The sequence below is a fragment of the Triticum aestivum genome, chromosome 5A (assembly GCF_018294505.1).
Source record: "Triticum aestivum cultivar Chinese Spring chromosome 5A, IWGSC CS RefSeq v2.1, whole genome shotgun sequence".
NCBI lineage: Eukaryota > Viridiplantae > Streptophyta > Magnoliopsida > Poales > Poaceae > Triticum > Triticum aestivum.
This window is the reverse complement of record NC_057806.1, coordinates 258,860,611-258,881,217: the sequence shown is the minus strand read 5'-3', so window position 1 is coordinate 258,881,217 and position 20,607 is coordinate 258,860,611. Positions and strand designations below refer to the sequence as shown.

At 42.7% G+C, this 20,607-nt stretch overlaps 1 protein-coding gene across 3 annotated transcripts in view; it reads right to left on the bottom strand.

Annotated features, from left to right (window-relative positions):
• LOC123102913 (outer envelope pore protein 37, chloroplastic) overlaps positions 1-6,792 on the bottom strand; it is a 28,004-nt gene extending 21,212 nt beyond the window's left edge. The window contains exons 1-2 of one of the 3 annotated variants that reach the window (XR_006449471.1): positions 6,304-6,792; positions 2,405-2,551 (exon numbers count right to left, since the gene is read on the bottom strand). Coding sequence is in view for 2 of the 3 variants with exons in the window: in XM_044524374.1 (XP_044380309.1) it covers positions 2,405-2,551; positions 6,304-6,696 (540 nt within the window). In the remaining variant the exon portion in view is untranslated. The remainder of the gene's footprint in view (positions 1-2,404; positions 2,552-6,303) is intronic. The other 2 variants (XM_044524374.1, XM_044524375.1) reach the window with 2 other exon arrangements.
• Between the last annotated feature and the right edge of the window lie 13,815 nt (positions 6,793-20,607).

Here is a 20,607-nt window from a genome sequence, read left to right as displayed (position 1 = left end):
GAGTAGTTCAATGTACGACAAATATTAAGCTATCATCAGTGCTACACGTACCGGTATTTCCTGTGAATTTACTCTGTCTAAACGCATTGGTTGATCAAATAGATTGTCATGTAATCGTTGACAGATATGTATTCCTGATTCAGGAGAGGCTGAGTGGAAGGAAGATTTACCGGTATTTCCTGTGAATTTACTCTCTCTAAACGCATTGGTTGATCAAATAGATTGTCATGTAATCGTTGACAAATATGTATTCCTGATTCAGGAGAGGCTAAGTGGAAGGAAGATTGGGAACGGAACCAGATGTAGAGGCCTGTGGTACATGGACCATGAATCCGGCTAGCAAGGAGGTTCAGCACTAGCTGCAACACAAAATTGTCATGATGCATAATTGTAGAATGAGACATGTAGCGTTTGATAAAAATGAGTAAGTTTTTCCAGATGTAATGAGTGGAATTGATAAGAACAATCTTAAGTGTAAAGCATGTGAGTATGCAAAACACACTAGAACCATCTATGTAAGTAAGGGGCTCAAAAGTATATCCCCATTTATGCTTGTGCACTCTGATGTGTGGACAGTGGCGGCGGACCCGGTAGGGCAAGGGTTAGCGGCCGCCCTACCTTGATTTATCCGGTGCAAGAAGGGTGCGCGCATCGGCGCAGCGGCGTTGCCAATGGCAAGTGACCAAAGCCTGCCCTACCTCAGCTTTTGTCCGTCCTCCGCCACTGTGTGTGGACATGTCCTATTTCCTACTCCCTCCGTTCCGAATTACTTGTCGAAGGTATGGATGTATCTAGATGTATTTTAGTTCTAGATACATCCATTTCTGCGACAAGTAATTCGGAACGGAGGGAGTATATCGGTGGGATGAAGTATTTTGTGACATTCATTGACTGTTACTCACGAATGACTTGGGTGTACCTTATGAGGCATAAGGATGAAGTGCTATCTTCTTTTCAGAATTTCTCTGCATATGTTAAAACTCAGTTCAAGGTGCAGGTCCAAATGCTCAAATCTGATAATGGAACAGAATACATCAACAAGTTTTGGGGGTTCCTGTCTGGTAAGAGTATTCTACATCAGACATCATGTCCAGACACTCTACCTCAAAATTGTGTAGCAGAGAGGAAAAATCGCCACAGCTTAGAAGTGGCTCTATCATTGATGTATACCATGAATGTTCCAAAATTTCTCTGGAGTGAGCCAGTGATGACTGCTACGTTTCTTATAAATCGCATGTCTTCAAGAATATTAAATATGAAATCTCCTTGTGAATTATTGCTTTTTTTAGGGGAGTGAATTATTGCTAGGTGAGAACAAGTTGGTGATTCCTCCCAAGGTGTTTGGCTGTACTTGTTTTGTTCGAAACCACAGGCCCTTGGTAAGAAAACTTGACCCAAGAGCTGTTAAATGCATCTTCATTGGCTATCCTACTGGACAGCGAGGATATAAATGCTGGAGTCCCTGCGAACGGCGCACATTTGTAAGTCTTGATGTTACCTTCTGGGAATCTAACCCCTTTTATGGTGAGAAAACAGATTTGAGTGATGTATTTGAGGGGGTTGACCAGCTTGGATGTAGCTAGGGGAGTGTCATAGTCGATCTAAACCCGCCTGTTTGGGCATATGATGTATGATGTGTTTGACTGACCTATAACGGACGGTCGAACGTGTTGGGTACAATAGTGCACCCTGCAGGGATAAATCTACACAAATAGCCGTGTCCGCGGTTATGGGCGACTTGGATCTTGTTGACTTGATCATAGAACAACTTAAACCTTATAATCTTAAAACTTGCCAACTGTGTGAGTGCCTTGTGGAAGGTTCTTCCTCGTAGGAGATGCGAGAGGGAATAAAAGGTAGTGCCCTTTGCTTTTGTTTAAGCCTTCTTATGGGGACCCCCCCCCCCCCCCCACACACACACACACACACAATAATTAGATAAGTATTATTGGGGTAGCTCCAATAACACACTATAGGGATGATTTAGTGAGGAACCGTTGGAGATGCTCTAATAATATCAATGGCTTATGTTGCTTCCATAACAAGAAATGCATGCTGGAGCAGCCCACCCATCAGCTTTTGTTATCTCTTCGTCTTCCTCCTCTTTCTCTTTCGCCGGTGCTTTTAGCAGACAGCTGTTTCAACTCGTATGCCACGTGTCTACTGAAATTGTAAAGTAATGGTGTGGCAGCCACCATGGAAAAGCACTTACGGCACATGATCTGCACTGGTTACGACCCTTGGACAGTGGAAGGTTTACAACTTCACAGTTTTTAAGTTGAGAAGGAAAATCAGACTCAGAAACTACATTGCAGCTTCCTACAAAAGCTTCTCAGAGACAATATTACAGGAAAACACACGGGAGACGACTGCAACAACTCACATCTAGGTACAGAGCACGCACCTTTCTACTGTTGTACTTCAACTGGAAGTATCTATCCATGTGAATGCAGGAAACAGTGGAATCATCATATTCATGGTCACAAGAGATGGACAAACAGTGTGTCGAACAGCCAATATGAATGTAAGATTGCTCTCCATTCTGGTAATTCTGGAACATAAGGCAGTCTCAGGTAGACGCACATTACTGCCATATATCAGAATCGGTATGATGCATATTATTGATGCCCTAACAAAAAACTATTGCCAGCAGAAACTATATAACAAGTAGGTATTTTGATAGCAACAGATCATGGGATGCCACCTAATTCAAAAAGATTAGGCCTCCTTTGGTTTAGAGGAATTTCATAGGAATTCTAGAGGACAGGATTCTTATAGGATTTTTTCCTTTAGAGTCCTTTGGTTCATAAGAATGGATTCCTATTCCTACATAGGATTGGTTCCTATCCTCCACATTTCATAGGAAAATAAAAAAGAGCCTAGACTCAATGGAAAAATTCCTTTGGTGTCAACCAAATGACATCTTGTTTCCTATTCCTACTCATAGGATTTGAGATACATGTCATCTCATTTCCTACAAGATTCCTATTCCTATGATAATCCTATCCTATGAACCAAAAGAGGCCTTAAAGTGCCAATAAAATGTGTTCCATTGACATGGATTTACATATTAGCTCTTCTCGTTGCTAAACTACTCCGCATCCTATAAATCCTATGCAGTGAACACAATACTTTTTAGCATGGGGCGATGTAGAGTATATGCGCCGGCTTGGACAGAATTCAGCAACCGCTTAATTGAAACTCCTCCAGCATATAAGATAGCATACAACTATACTAGCGTTTTCAAACCATTATTCCTATGTGATTTTGTTCTCCCCTTGAGCTGTATATTCTGCATGAATACATAAGTTTTAAGCCGAACATGAATAGTCCACTAATGCAACACCTTAGAAAAATTTCTAGCCAGTATTCAATCATTTTGCTAACCCAAGGCAAGAGCTCCTCAGCACTAATTTTCACCGCATTGACACAACCCGCTTGATTTCATCTACCCTTTTTTCATTGAGGAGGATAACCCCAGGCCTCTACATCCATATATTATATATTATTAAAAACAATGCCAAGCAAAGTGAAACATTAAAATCAAACAAATCAGTTTACAAAAAATAAAGAGAAAACCGCTATCCACATTGGTCTGCCTCGCGGCAGGATCTCCATAATCCTGCCACAAACCTTATGACCCTGAACCATAATCCACCGCTCAAGCGACATGTGACTTAACAAAGGGCCAAAACTCCCACACAACCCCTTCAAGAAGGAAGCGGTGCTCGCGCGCCAATGTTAGCTGGTCTAACCACAAAGTCAAACATGGGCTATCACCCCTGAAGCAGAACTTTTAACCGACATCTTCAACTTCGATTCCGTCTAACTTATTTTGTGAAAGGGCCTAAGGTCATATTTTAAGCATCACATGTCCTTACAAACACATACAAACAAAAAAACAAAATTATAATCAAATCCTTGGGGGTGCCAAAGTCTTCTTCCTCCTGCATCCCCCAGAGCCGCACCATGAGCATAGCTCGATGCCACCTATGGGCCTCCGCCTCGGCGGAGCAAACTATTTTTAAAACCAAGAGCTTGTAGAAGCAAAGGCCGAGAAGTCGTCAATGCAAACCAGGAGACGCCGACGGCCGCGATCTGCGAAGCAAATCGCCACTCGGAGAAGAAAATGCCGATAAGGGCCTGTAGAAACTCCGAAGACAACGAAAGACGGCCGAATCCAGATGGATCCACCGCAAACCTAAACCGATCGGATCCCGAAAGACCCGCCAGAGTTACATCCCCCCCCCCCCACCCCCCGCGATAAGCAGACCAACAAAATGGGGATGAGCAGGCAGAACATTATTCCTACACTGGAACAGTGCCGCCTTCTTGCTGCCCCAAACCAAACTCTATGACTCCCTAAAGAAAACCTGGAAAAAAATCACCCATGCCGTTGCGCGACAAATGTCGAGCTCGCCGATGTCCAGGATCGTGCATCGACTCCCTCTTCTCCGGTAACCTAGCGGTCACTGTCGAAGATCGCCACGCTAGATTGCCAGCGCCATCGTTGAGCACCGCCTGACGAAGACCGCCACTCGAGCACACATATACTTCGCCATCCCGCAACAGCCCTCCAACTCCTCCACAAGCAGGCAGGACCTCCCCGCCGCCAATGGCAACAGACAGGCTTTGCCCGACGACGTGCTCGGGCGGTGACGCGAGAGGGGGTAGATGGGGCGGCGGCTAGGGTTTTGGTATGTCTGCCTGGTCCACTCTTCCATGAATTGTAGTTTTGGTGTTATTATGGATTTTGTTTTAACTACCCAAAGTAAAAAAACACTTCCATTACATCATGTCCAATTTTATGCCTCTAAAATTTAAGGCATCTCCAAAGCGGATTCTCAAACCACCCACAACCGTCCAAACTGCGCGGTCCGGACATGTTTAGCCATCCAACACGAGCCTGTATCGGTCCGCCGACCAGTCCGGGCGCGCTTTTTCCTGCAAACCCAAAAGAAACTTGGGGGGCTTTGTGTGAGTCCGGACAACAGCCACGTAGGACTCCGACACCCCCGGTCCACCCAAAACCCCTCGTGAACCCCGCACCTCCATCCTCCCATCTTTCTGTGCATCCGTTTTCTCTCTTGCCTTTGCCACCGCTCCACCACCCCATCCGCCCCGACACACCCTTGACGGAACTCGACGACTCCGTCGCCTCCATCGCTACGCCAGGGCTCCACGTTGCTTGTCCTCCCCCGCCATTCCACGCCTCTCCTCTCTCCGTCGCATAGGTACCATCCGCCCCTACGGTACTCACCATGCCCAGCAAGTGTTCAGTGAAATGCCCGTGCTAAATTCTTTTGTCCCTTCTTCTATGAAGCAATGGATTCGGATATGGACTACATATACGAGCACTATGTTGAGTCGTTTGACGGCTTGTCCGACGAGGACTACACAGATGAGACGGCGATGATGCAGGCGGTCCTTGCAAACGCGGAGCATGCGGAAGAGCATGTTCTCAATTTCAAGGGATTGATAAAGGTCATCGAGTGCTCAACCACAACATGGTGGGGGGCCATTTGAAGCTGATGGATGACTACTTTGCCCCGATTGTCCTAATCGCTGACAATTTTCGCCGCCGCTTTCGGATGCGAAAAAATATCTTCGATCCTCTCTACCATGGCTTCCGGGCCTTTGATGACTTCTTCGTCTTGAAGAAGGATATCGTGAGAAGGATTGGGTTCTCTGGTTACCAGAAGTGCACGGCCGAACTGCGGATGCTAGCATATGGCACGGCCACTGATTAGTGGAAGAGGATATCACGAGAAGGATTGGGTTCTCTGTTTACCAGAAGTGTACGTCCGCAACTGCGGATGCTAGCATATGGCACGGCCACTGATTCGTGGAAGATTTGATTGAGCAAATGAAGGAAGATCTAATTGAGCATCTGTGGGTGCAGGGCGGTTAAAGGGGACAACATTGTTGGAGTGTAATATTTAAATTTGAACTGCTGCCTGCATTTCAACATTTGAACATGTTTTAACTAAACTGAAACCAGATATGCGGCTACTTTGAGCGTGCGGATGTATGCGGACTTTAAAAAAAAATTGGGGTGGATGTATGCCGCTAGGTTTGGATGTTTCCTGTCTGCGGACGGATGCAGTGTCAGGATCAGCGTTGGAGATGCCCTTACATATCCAATATCAAGTCTCAGAACTACACAAACGTACATATTTAACAGCCTTTCCGTATGCTCAAATGCATCCGAGATAGTTCAGTTGAGCAACCACACTTCACAACGTCATCACACCGAAGAGGCGAAGAATCAATAGAAAAGCGGTGGGTAAGAAAAGATCGCACCTTCGTGTTGTGCGCCGCACTAAGGTGGAGCGATCCAGCAAGGTCGGCCGTTCCTCGCAGCACGGCGCTGCGGGAGGCGGTGTCGACGACGGCGGAGAAGTTCCGCCCCATGAGCGCCACCTCGGGAGTCGGGGCCCCTCCCGCGGCCCCGTGGTGAACTCGGAAACGGAGCTTGGCAAGGCCGTTGAGGACGCGGCAGGAGATGCGGTGGGAAAAGAGCTGGCGCTCGCTGTCGAACTCCGATGTCACCCTGATGGGCGGCCGCCCACGCAAGAAACCGCGCTTTGACGGGGGTGGGGGTGTGGTTGGGCTTGGTGCGACGTGGGAGGTGAGACCATCCTCTTCCATTGGTGGGGGAGGGGGCGGTGCGGAGAGGAGCGCGGGCGCCGCCATTGGACGGGATGCGACGCGGAGGGGAGAGGTGGCAACAGGAGGAAAAAGAGGGACGGAATGAAGAGGACACGTGGCTATCCTTATGCACAGCAATCCAATGGTGGTCGATGGATATGGTCGACCTTGCCAATCGTTGATGCGGGCACGCGCGGCCCGCATGCTCGGCCCTGCTCGATCCTTTAGAGCATCTCCGACAACCGCGTCAAACTAGTGCCGCGCCAAAAAATTGTTCGTTTTAGGGCGCGCAACTGGTATTATGGCTTTAGTGGACGCGTAAAAACAACGCGCGTGGCATATATAGTTCAGCGCGCGGGCTGAAACGGGATCACGTGAACAGAAAATTATTTAGGTTCACTGGAATGTGATTAATTTCTAAAAAATTTATACATGATTGATATACAAATTGCTCATGTTGTCCTAATTTTTCAAAATTTGTAGAGTTATGGAGTTACAGAAGTATGGTCATTGTTTGAATCATTACAGACTGTTCTGTTTTTAACAAATTCTGTTTTTGTTACATTGTTTACTTGTTTTAACGGATCAATGGTTTGTATCGGGGGGTATAAATCATGGTGAAGTTAGAATACAGTAGGTGTTATGCAATAATAAAATATGAATGTGTTTACAACAGTACCTAAAGTGGTGATTTGCTTGTTATACTAACGGATATCACGAGTTTTCTCTTGAGTTTTGTGTGGTGAAGTTTTCAAGTTTTGAGTGAGATCGTGATGGATGAAGGAATAAGGAGTGACAAGCGCCTAAGCTTGAGGATGCCTGAGGTACCCCAAGGTAATATTCAAGGAGACCCAAGCATCTAAGCTTGGGATGCCCCGGATGGCATCCCCTCTTTTTCTACCAACCATCGATAAATTACTTGGAGTTATATTTTTATTCATCACATGATATGAGTTTTGCTTGGAGTGTCGTGTATTATATGAGTCTTTGCTTTGTTTAATCTTTAGTTTGCCACAATCATCTTTGCTGGACACACCTTTTGGAGAGAGACACACATTATTCATGATTTGTTAGAATACTCTTTATGCTTCACTTATATCTTTTGAGTTAGGCAATTGCTTTAGTACTTCACTTATATCTTTTAGAGTACGGCGGTGGTTATATTTTAAGAAAATAGTTGCACTCTCATGCTTCATATATATCATTTTGAGAGTTGATAATAGTAATGGCAATATGTACAAGTTATGAAATTAGTCCTGATATGATAGGTATTCAAGAGGGTATAATAAAAAACTTTCATGTAGATCACTGAATATGATAAGTTTGATTCCCTGCAATAGTTTTGTGATATAAAGATGGTAATATGTGGGAGGTACTAGTTAATGATTGTGGTTTAGTAAGAATATTTGTGTTAAGGTTTGTGATTTCCAAAGCATACACGTATAGTCTCTCATTATGCTAAGAAGTTGGAGCATGATTTATTATTGAGTGTGTTTCTTTGTGTGAAGGTCGGGGCGCGCGATGGTTAACTCCTATCAACCTCCCCCTAGGAGCACGCGTAGTAGTACCTTGATTAGAGGGATAATAAACTTTTGCCATAAGTATGTGAGTTCTCTATGACTAATGTGAGTCCATGAATTATATGCAATCTCACATTTCTACCATTTGCTAGCCTCTCGGGTACCGTGCATTGTCCTTTCTCATCTCGAGATGTGGTGCAAACTTCACCGGTGCATTCAAACCCCATGATATGATATGCTTTATCATACATAAATCTCCTTATATCTTCCTCAAAACAGTCACCATACCTACCTATTATGGCATTTCCATAGTCATTTCGAGATATATTGTCATGCAACTTCCATCGTTCCTTTTTTTATGACACGCATCATCGTTGTCATATTGCTTTGCATGATCATATAGCTGACATAGTATTTCTGGCTCAGCCGCTATTCATCATTTTAATACATGTTATGCTAGATCATTGCACATCCTGGTACACCACTAGAGGCATTCATATAGTGTCATATTTTGTTCTAGTATCGAGTTGTAATTTTGAGTTGTAAGTAAATACATGTGTGATGCTCATCGTTATTCATTATTAGAACATTGTCCCATGTGAGGAAATAAAAAATAAAAATAAATAGAGAGGTAAAAAAGATCCCAACAAAAAATGAGAGAAAAAGAGAGAATGGGCAATGCTACTATCCTTTTTCCACACTTGTGCTTCATAGTAGCACCATGTTTTTCATATAGAGAGTCTCCTATGCTTTCACTTTAATATAGCTAGTCGGAATTTTTCATTATAAATTTGGCTTGTATCTTCCAATAATGGGCTTCTTCAAATGTCGAGGTCTTCATGAGCAAGCAAATTGGATGCACACCTATTTAGTTTTCTTTTTGAGCTTTCATACACTTATAGATCTTAGTGCATCTGTTGCATGGCAATCCCTACTCCTTACATTGACATCAATTGATGGGCATCTCCATAGCCCATTGATTAGCCTCGTCGATGTGAGACTTTCTTCTTTTTTGTCTTCTCCGTATTAATCTCTATCACCGTATTCTATTCCACTCATAGTGCTATATCCATGGCTTGCACTCATGTATTGCATGAGGGGTGAAAAAGTTGAAGTGCGTTAAAAAGTATGAACCAATTTCTTGGCTAACACCGGGGTGCATGTTTTATACTCTGTGTTAAGAAGATGGAGCATGACAAAGCTATATGATTTTGTAGGGATGACGTTCTTTAGCACTGGTATTTCGAAAGGCATGATTGTTCATTGGTATGCTTGAGTATTCATGTCTTTATGTCAAATTATAGACTATTGTTTTGAATCATTCGGATCTAAATATTCATGCCATAAAAGAAAGATTACATGATGAACATGTTAGGTAGCATTCCACATCAAAAATTCTGTTTTTATCATTTACCTACTGGAGGACGAGGAAGAATTAAGCTTGGGGGTGCTCGATACGTCTCCAACGTATCTATAATTTCTGATTATTCCATGCTATTATAGTATCAATCTTGGATGTTTTATATGCAATTATATGCAATATTATATCATTTTTTGGGACTAACCTATTAACTTAGTGCCAAGTGCCAGTTGCTGTTTTTTGCCTGCTTTTGGTTCTTTAGGAAATTAGTACCAAACAAATTCCAAATGCCATGAAACTTTTTGACAATTTTTTTCTGAACATAAGAGACCCTGGATGCTTTGGGAAGAGGTCAGAAGGCGAAGGAGTAGGCAACAAGGCACATGGGCGCGCCCAGGGCGGTAGGCACGCCCATGTGGCCTGTGGGCCCCTCGTTCCTCCTTTTGACCTAATTCCATCTCTAGAAATTCTCTAAAATCAGGAAACCAACAGAGAGCCACCCAAAAAATACATTTTCCGCTGCTGCAAGCTTCTGTTCTTGCGAGATCCCATCTGGAGGCATTTTCCGGCACTCTGCCGGAGGAGGAATCGATCATGGAGGGCCTCTACATCAACCTTGCTATTTGAGAAGTTTTTGTGCATTTTTGCATAAAAACAATTTTTTATGAGTTTTGATGCAGGTAATATATGTGAGACCTGGCTTATTGTCACATGTACATCTTATGCATGCTTGTTAAAAAAAGGAGAAGTTTTGCATGCACGTGGCAAGCTTGGCCTAGACAGTACATGTATACATCATGTACACGTATTCGGGTATCTCGGCTGGCCGACAAGGTCACACGTGTACGTGCCCAAATACGTGCATTACCCTTGAAGAGAAAGAGAATGAAAATAAGTGTCATACATGTACAAGATACGTGAAAGATCTTCATGTTCATGCAATGAGTCGACTAGGTGGAGTACTAAAGTATCGCACAACCTCGGCTATATACAGCAGCTGGGACGTATCCGTATACTTGCACCTGCCGACAACCTCACACGTCTAGAAGCACCAGAGACAAGTCCATTTATAAGGAAGTATATCTACCGTGATTTCTTTCAAGACGCTCGTACATCCGATCTTCCATACATACGTATGGTGTTTCCTTTGCATTGCGCAGCGCTACAAGAAGATGATTAAAAGGAATAAGAAGATCCAGTGGCGCCGTGCCTTGTCGAACACCCAACCCCTTCTACCTATATATAGAGGAGGCAGACAACTCACCAGACCATAACCAACACGTAGCAGGGCACATCTCTTGTACGGGAGAACTTAGGCATGCAAAGGAAGGAGAGCCACGCGTACGACGGCCTTGCTCATGAGTCAAGAAGATGCACATACACACATGAGAAGACCGACCAGAGGATGTGCCGACGGGCAACGGCAGCTCGGTTGGGCTCGAAGCTGCGCCGACTGGCAACGACAACACAGTCGAAGGCCATGGAGGCCGCGACACCGCCCACACCGTTGAGTCTGTTAACAACCATGAAGACCTTCAAGATGTCCATATATGTGGGCATCACATGGACGTCCTCTTCTTTCCCTACGGTACTTACATATTATTTTTCATGTACAGATGCAATGGAGATGGCGGACAACACATCCAGCACAGATGGCCGAGGACGACACAGTGCTCTTCTCGTACTAAGTGCAATGAAGATGGCAGTCGACGTACCCAATGAAGATGACCGAGGACGATAGGGCGCCCTTTTCGTACCAGGTGCAATGGAAGCGACACCACCCGACTAGGAGACTACATCGACACCGCCAGAGCTTGTCTACACCAAGCCCTTCATCTTCGTACGACGTGATCGGGTCTGGACGGAGCTAAACAATGAGGCATTAACCATGCCCCTCCATGATGTCACCTCTTCGGCACTGTGATATTGTTTCCTTGTCTTGGCGGACCACCGAATATGGTGTCTAGCTGAGACGAGGTACACTCTTCATGGCGTACAGGTCTTGGCGTGCAGGTGGCATGATCCTTGTCTCAACAGACCACCGAATACACATCTAGCTAAGATGAGGTATCAACCACGCCCCTTCGCGATGTCACCTTTCTTCGGCCCCACTATGTGTTTTCCTTGTCTTGGCGGAACACCAAATACGGTGTCCAGCTGAGATGAGGTGCACTCTTCATGGTGTACAGGTCTAGGTGTACAGGCGGCGTGCTCCTTGTCCTAGCATACCACCGAATACGACGTCTAGCTGAGACAAAGCATCGACCACGCTCCTCCATGACGTCACCTTTCTTTGGCATCACAATGTGTTTCCCTTGTCTTGGCGAACCACCGAATACAGTGTCCAGCCGAGACGAGGTGCACTCTTCATAGCGATAGGTCTGGGCGTAGAGGCGGCGTGCTCCTTATCTTAGCAGACCACTGAATACGATGTCTAGCTGAGACGAGGCATCAACCACGCCACTACATGACGCCACCTTTCTTTGGCACCACAATGTAATGCCCTTATCTTGGCGGACCACCAAATGCGGCATCCAGTCAAGACGAGGTGCACCCTTCATTGCATACATGTCTCGTTGTCATAGAGGCGGCATGATCCTTGTCTTAGCAGACCATCGAATACGACATCTAGTAGAGACAGAGCATCAACTACGCCCCTCCATGTCACCTTTCTTCGGCCCCATGGCGTGATCGTTGTTCTGGAAGACCATCGAATACAGCATCTAGCCAAGACGAGGCGTCCACTACGTCGCTCTAAGATGTTACCTTTCCCAGCCTCATGAGGCGGAGTCTTTGTCTTTGCAGACTGCCGTAACCTCAGTGTCTAGTCTAGACGAGGCGTAAACCACACTGGCCATGCCGATGCAAGCATCGATATGTCATCAACGTATCTATAATTTTTGATTTTTCCATGCTATTATATTATCTGTTTTGGATATTTTATATGCATTTTTATGCTATTTTATATGATTTTTGGGACTAACTTATTAACCTAGAGCCCAGTGCCACTTTCTGTTTTTTCCTTATTTTTGAGTTCTACAGAAAAAGAATATCAAACAGAGTCCAAACGGAATAAAACTTTACGATGATTTTTCTTGGACCAGAAGACATCCACGGAGCTTGGAGAGGGGGCAGAAGAGTCCCGAGGGCTCCACAAGCCCTCAGGGCGCGCCCTAGCCATGGGGCCCATGGGACTCTGCCAACCCTAACCTTTGGCATGTAAATTCCCAAATATTCCCAAACCAATAGAAGTGTCCACCAAAATACTTTTCCGCCACCGCAAGCCTTTGTTTCCGCGAGATCCCATCTTGGGGACTTTTTTGACATCCTGTCGGAGGGGGATTCGATCGCGGAGGGCATCTACATCAACTCTATTGCCCTACCGATGAAGCGTGAGTAGTTTACCACAGACCCACGGGTCCATAGCTAGTAGCTAGATGGCTTCTTCTCTTTCTTTGATCTTTAATACAAATGTTCTCCTCGATATTCTTGGAGTTCTATCCGATGTAATATTCTTTTGCGGTGTGTTCATTGAGATCCTGGGAATTGTGGATTTATGATCAGATTATCTATGAATATTATTTGAGTCTTTACTAAATTCTTATATGCATGATTTGATATCTTTGTATTTCTCTTTGAATTATTGGTTTGGTTTGGCCAACTAGATTGGTTTTTATTGCAATGGGAGAGGTGCTTAGTTTTGGGTTCAATCTTGCTATATCCTCACCCAGTGACAAAGTAGGGGTAGCAAGGCACGTATTGTATTTTTGCCATCAAGGGTAAAAAGATGGGGTTTTCATCATATTGCTTGAGTTTATCCCTCTACATCATTTTATCTTACTTAAGGCGTTACTCCGTTCTTATGAACTTAATACTTTAGATGCATGCTGGATTGCGGTCGATGTTTGGAGTAATAGTAGTAGATGCAGGCAGGAGTCGGTCTACTTGACACGGACATGATGCCTATATTCATAATCATTGCCTTGGATATCATCATAACTTTGCGCTTTTGTATCAATTGCTCGACGGTAATTTGTTCACCCACCATTTTATTTTCCTTCAAGAGAGAAGCCTCTAGTGAAACCTATGGCCCCGGGTCTATTTTCCATCATATATTTTCAGATCTATAAACCAAAAAACCCAAAAATACCTTGCTGCAATTTATTTACTTTTACTTTGTTTTACGTTTTAGTAATCTTTTATGTCTATCTCTATTAGATCTCATCCTTGCAAGTAACCGTGAAGGGAACCCCTTTATCATGTTGGGTGCAGGTGTTTGATTGTTTGTGCAGGTGCATAGATTGGAGACTTGCGTGTATCTCCTACTAGATTGATACCTTGCTTCTCAAAGCTGAGGGAAATACTTATCTCTAATTTGCTGCATCACCCTTTCCTCTTCAAGGGAAAACCCAACGCAAGCTCAAGAAGTAGCAGGAAGAATTTCTGGCGCCGTTGCCGGGGAGATCTACATAAAGCCTACCAAGTACCAACCATAAACTCTCATCTCTTGCATTACATTATTTGCCAATTGCCTCTTGTTTTCCTCTCCTCCACTTCTAAAACTTTTTAGAAAAACATAAAAAACATTTGCCTTTCTATTCACCCTTCCCCAGTTCGTCTTTTCGTTTGTGTTTTGTTTGCTCGTTTGTTAGATTGGTTTCTCACCACCATGTCTGAATCTAGGGAGATTATCATTGGAAATTTTGAGGATCTTGCTAGTATAAATGTTGAGGAAAAACTTGGGTCTTGTTCTTTGGACCACGAAGCTACAACTCCTCCTAATTATAAAGCAAAAACTTTTCATGTGGGAAATGGTAATATTATTGGGAAAAGTGTTATTTAAGAAATCTTTGATTGTACGGGAACTATGCCTATTAATAAGATATATATTCTTCTTGATACAAATTGTTATGCGGATGCCATTGTCATGCTTATTGATAAATTAGAAAGAAAACTTGTGCACATCCATCCCGCTTTGCAAAAAGTGTTTTATGAACTCCCTAATATTAATCATCCTAAAGCTAAAAAGATTGCCAGTATTATGTTTATGCGGGAATTTGATTTTATAATACAAGAGCCCAGGGAAATTTTTGCTTTTTATAATAAAGATATTGAACACCCTCCAATTGAAGAAATTCTCCATGACAAAGAAACTTTGCATAGTTTGGAATCTAGAGATTATCAATCTTATAGTAATAATCTTAGGAGGAGATTACCCTACTCAGAAATTACTCAAACCATGTACCTTGAGATTTATGATAAATTTGATTGGTTGACAAGGGGAATTTATGTAGGATTTAACGATGATTGGTTGGAAGAAATGACAAGGGAACCCATTAAAAATGAGATACGTATTTTGTATGATGATATATATGGTGACGATCCAGACTATGGGTTTATGAATGTCAAAATCACTAATTAGAGTCCTTTTCATCAATTAAGTTTTACATACTAGAAAGGAAAGAAAAGAAAAGAGAGGTTTGTTAAGAAACATTTTGGAAGATTTGATTAAGAAGGAATTGCATGACAATACCTAGATCTATGTTTTATGCCTAGCTAGGAGCGTTAAACAATAGCACTTGTTGGGAGGCAACCCAATTTTATTTTTAATGTTTTTTGATCTTGGTTCTATTTTTCAATAAATACAAATTATTACCTATGTAATAATTGTGTTTTGGTGTTTTAATTAGCGTTTGAGCCAAGCAAGACCTTTGGGATGGTCTACAGTGATAGATGACTTGATCTTGCTGAAAAACAGAAACTTTTGCGCCCAGGAAAACAATTTTGAAAAATCACAGAAGAGTGTTTTTGATCTGAATATTTTACACAAGATTTATATACAAATTGCCCAGGTTGTCCTAATTTTTCAGAATTTGTGGAGTTACAGAAGTATACAAAGTTTTCAGATTGCTATAGACTGTTCTGTTTTTGACAGATTCTGTTTTCTATGTGTTGTTTGCTTATTTTGATGAATCTATGGGTAGTATCGGGGGGTATGAACCATGGAGAAGTTGGAATACAGTAGATATTACACCAATATAAATAAACAATTAGTTCACAACAATACCAAAAGTGGTGATTTATTTTCTTATACTAAGGATCTCACGAGTTTTTTGTTGGGAAGTTTTCAAGTTTTGGGTAAAGATTTGATGGATGACGGAATAAGGAGTGGCAAAAGCCTAAGCTTGGGGATGCCCAAGGCACCCCAAGGTAATATTCAAGTACAACCAAGCATCTAAGCTTGGGTTTGCCCCGGATAGAATCCCCTCTTTCACCTTCATCTATCAGTAAATTTACTTGAGGCTATATTTTTATTCACCACATGCTATGTGTTTTGTTTGGAGCGTCTTGTATAATATGAGTCTTTGATTTTTAGTTTGCCACAATCATCCTTTCTGTACACACCTTTTGAGAGGGGCACACATGAATTGCAGATTTATTAGAATACTCTATGTGCTTCACTTACATTTTTTGAGCTAGGCAGTTTGCTCTAGTGCTTCACATATATCTTTTTAGAACACGGTGGTGGCTTTATTTTATAGAAATTGTTGAACTCTCATGCTTCACTTATATTATTTTGAGAGTCTCCAAATAACGTGGTAATTTTCTTAGCTTATGAATTTAGTCCTAATATGTAGCCATCCAAGAGGGATATAATAAAAAGTTTCATATAAAGAGCGTTGAATACTATGAGAAGTTTCATTCCTTATGATTGTTTTGAGATATAAAGATGGTGATATCAGAGTCATGCTAGTGAGTAATTGTGGATTGGTAGAAATACTTGTGTTAAAGTTTGTGATTCCCGTAGCATGCATGTATGGTGAACTGTTATGTGATGAAGTCGGAGCATGATTTATTTTTTGATTGTCTTCCTTATGAGTGGCGGTCGGGGACGAGCGATGGTCTTTTCCTACCAATCTATCCCCCTAGGAGCATGCGTGTAGCACTTTGTTTCGATAGCTAATAAATTTTGGCAATAAGTATGTGAGTTCTTTATGACTAATATTGAGTCCATGGATTATACGCACTCTCACCCTTCCACCTTTGCTAGCCTCTCTAGTACCGCACAACCTTCACCGGTGAATTAAATCTGCCATATACTTTCCTCAAAACAACCACCATACCTACCTATTATGGCATTTCCATAGCCATTCCGAGATATATTGCCATGCAACTTCCACCGTTCCATTTTATTATGACATGCTCCATCATTCTCATATTGCTTTGCATGATCGTAAGATAGCTAGCATGATGTTTTCATGGCTTGTCCATTTTTTGATGTTATTGCTATGCTAGATCATTGCACATCCCGGTACACCGCCGGAGGCATTCATATAGAGTCATATTTTGTTCTAGTTTTGTAGCGACCAGACCTCAAACGATCTAATCTCTATGCTTAGGTGTCATCCCTGGATCAGTAATGCTGACACCACACAATACTTGAAGGATTTATAACGGAGTAGCAATCACACACTTATTACATCGAGTGTCTCAATAGAGAACTTATTACAATAAATATGGCTTAAGGCCATCTAATAACGATAACAGCGGAAGGCTTGAAAGATAAGTGAGTCCATCAACTCCAACGGCATCACTGAGTATAGAACCACGACCTAAAAACTCCTTAATCGTCGTCTGAAAAGTCTGCAACATTAACGTTGCAGCCCGAAACGGGTCAGCACATGGAATATGCTGGCAAGGTAACACATCGAGAGTAATGGAATAAAATAGCTATACTATATGCATATTTGGCTGGTGGAAAGCTCTATGGTTACAGTTTTGCGTAAAGCCAAATTTTCCCTACTGCAAAGGAATAAATTTTATTTAACTATCATGGTAGTTGTTAAACATTGAGAATGGTTGACAGCATCCTCAATCCCAATTAAGCATCATCATTAACAAAACCCACCAAAATTAATTTAGAGTAACATGTTGAGATTCACATGATAATCCAAGTACTAGATACTCAAGATGTCCATAACTGGGGACACGGCTAACCATGATTAGTTTATAGACTCGATCGCCTCCGTTTGGTTTCTCACACTTCATGGTGTTTGAGAAGACGGATGACCGAGACATAGTCTTTCAGAAGCGCTAGCACCTTACGATGGATAGAACGTTACACCTACTTTCCCCTACATCTACTAGTCTACCCTGTAAGAGTTCGCACGACTTAATCAACTATGCTAGAGCCCATAATAGCTTGTGGCTGCACACGGAAGTTTCTAGTATGAAAAATCTCATGATCCCTTTGGGCCTGGGTGGCGGTCCATAAAGAAAAACAGGCAATCCTGGAATACCCAGGTACCTCAATCCACCCAGATGTGTGTTTAAGTTGCCACCTTAGATAAACCATTAATTAACAAACTCACATCTGTCATGGATATCACTCACCCAATCCACATCTACTAGCATAGCATGGCATAATAGGCAAACGTAGAAGTAACTCCCAAAGGTTTGAAAATAAATAGGTAATAGGTACTACCTCAAATACTTCCCATCCCACAATTTAATTAGATCCTAATCATGCAACGTTTGAGGATTGATCTAATGCAATAAAACTGGGTAGTAGGAGGTATGATCAAAGTGTTACTTGCCTTGCTGATGATCCGCGAAACCTAGAGATTCGAAGTAACAGGCGGCGCACTCCTGGTATTCTATCACAGACAAACTAACAAGCATACAATAAGTATTCATCTAATGCACAGGTAAAACTCAAATAAGAGATCTAACCAGAAGGTTCAACTTAAGAACTCCGGTTTGCAAAAATAATCAAATCAAACGAGGCAACGAAAGTCAAACGGCAAAAGAAACAGGCTTCGTTTACTACTCTGGATCTAGGGCAATTTTTACAGTGGCAAAAACTTGTTTAAGTTGGTTAAACGGATAGAGGGTTTCGAGACGAAACTCCAGGCGCTTGAATCGCCTGATTCTGATAAACGAGCGAAAAGTTATACTAAAACGAAAATCGGATCAGGAATCGCGATCAGAAAAATCGCGGATTTAATCCGAGAAAAACAAAAACGACGAACGTTCGCTAGAACGGACGAACGGACGAACGCTCGCTCTTTAAATAAATCGAAAAAACCAATATATTTAAAAAACCGAAACTAAAAAAACGAACAAAACCGTCGGAAAAACCGAACGGTTTTTTTGGAAAAAAAACGGTGTCTATAAAAAAAACTACCGGCAACTCCGGCGGCGGCGGCGGGGCGGCGGTCGGCGGCGGCGACGCAGCGGCGGGGCGGCGGCTAGGGTTTTTTTGGGGAGGCTCCGGGCTGGGCTCCCCGGCTTATAAAGCCCGATCGGGCCTGGTGTCCAGGTCGGACACGGCCCGTAGGTCGGTTGCGTTTTTTTTAAATATTCCGCGCAGAAAAACAAATAAAAGAAATACTAAATGGACTCCAAAAATCCCGAAATAAATTTTTCCGGGCTTCTAAAATCAAGCCGCACAAGGTGAACATTTATTTGGGGCCTAAATGCAATTTTGAAAAACGCACATTTTTCCTAAATTCAAATAAAATACCAAAAACTCCAAAATAAAATATTATTTGATTTTATTATTAAATCCTCAATATTTATTTATTTTGGTAAAGTCATTTTATTCCCTCTCTCATATTTTTGTAATAGAAATAATTAATGATAAAATAATTAAAATCAAATGATCCTATTCTCGAAATTTGAGAAAACTCAAATACGAAAATAATGAAATCCCCAACTCTCTCCGTGGGTCCTTGAGTTGCGTAGAATTTCTAGGATCAAAACCAAAAGCAAAATTAAATATGATATGCGATGATGATCTAGTGTATAACATTCCAAATTGAAAATTTGGGATGTTACAAACCTACCCCCCTTAAGATGAATCTCGCCCTCGAGATTCGGGTTGGCTAGAAAATAGGTGAGGGTAGTCCTTGAGCAAATCTTCCTCTCGCTCCCAGGTGGCTTCATCCTCCGTGTGGTGGCTCCACTGAACCTTGCAAAACCTGATAACCTTGCTGCGGGTGACTCGACTAGCATACTCTAGAATCTTAACTGGTTTCTCCTCATAAGTCAAATCATTATCCAACTGAATTGCTTCCAATGGCACAGTGTCTCTCAAGAGTATGTCAGCCATCTCCGCGTGGCACTTCTTCAACTAAGAAACGTGGAACACATCATGAACTCCTGACAATCCTTCGGGCAATTCCAACTTGTAGGCCACTTCTCCCATACGTTCCAATACTCGGTATGGTCCTACAAACTGTGGCACTAACTTTCCCTTAACACCAAAATGCTTTATTCCCCGAAGTGGGGATACTCGAAGATAAACTCTTTCTCCGACTTCGTAAACTGTCTCCTTGCATTTAGAATTTGCGTAGCTCTTCTGTTTGGACTGGGCTACCTTAAGCCTATCACGAATCAATTTCACCTTTTGTTCAGACTCCTTAATCAAATCAGGTCCAAACAACTGGCGGTCTCCAACTTCATCCCATGACAACAGTGTCCTACACCTCCTTCCGTACAAGGCTTCAAAAGGGGCCATCTTTAAACTGGATTGATAGCTTTTGTTGTAAGAGAACTCTGCATACGGCAAATTCTCATCCCAACTAGATCCATAATATAGCGCACAAGCTCTCAGCATGTCCTCCAAAATCTGATTGACTCTCTCGGTCCGTCAATCTGTCTGTGGATGAAAAGTTGTGCTGAACTCTAGCCTGGTACCCAAAGTTTCGTGCAACTGATTCCAGAACTTTGAGGTAAACTGGGTTCCTCTATCTGATACTATACTCCTCGGAACTCCATGTAAGCATACAATCCTGGTCATGTATATCTTTGCCAACTTAGCACTGGTGTAAGTGGTCTTTACCGGGATGAAATGAGCTACTTTCGTCAACCGATCAACTACAACCCAAATCGAGTCATAGCCGGAACGAGTCCTGGGTAATCCCGTGATAAAGTCCACGCCTAACTTATCCCACTTCCATTCGGGTATCGGCAATGGTTGTAGAAATCCTGCTGGCTTCTGATGCTCTGCCTTTACTCTCTGACATACATCACATACTGCTACGTACTCCGCAATATCCTTCTTCATTCCGG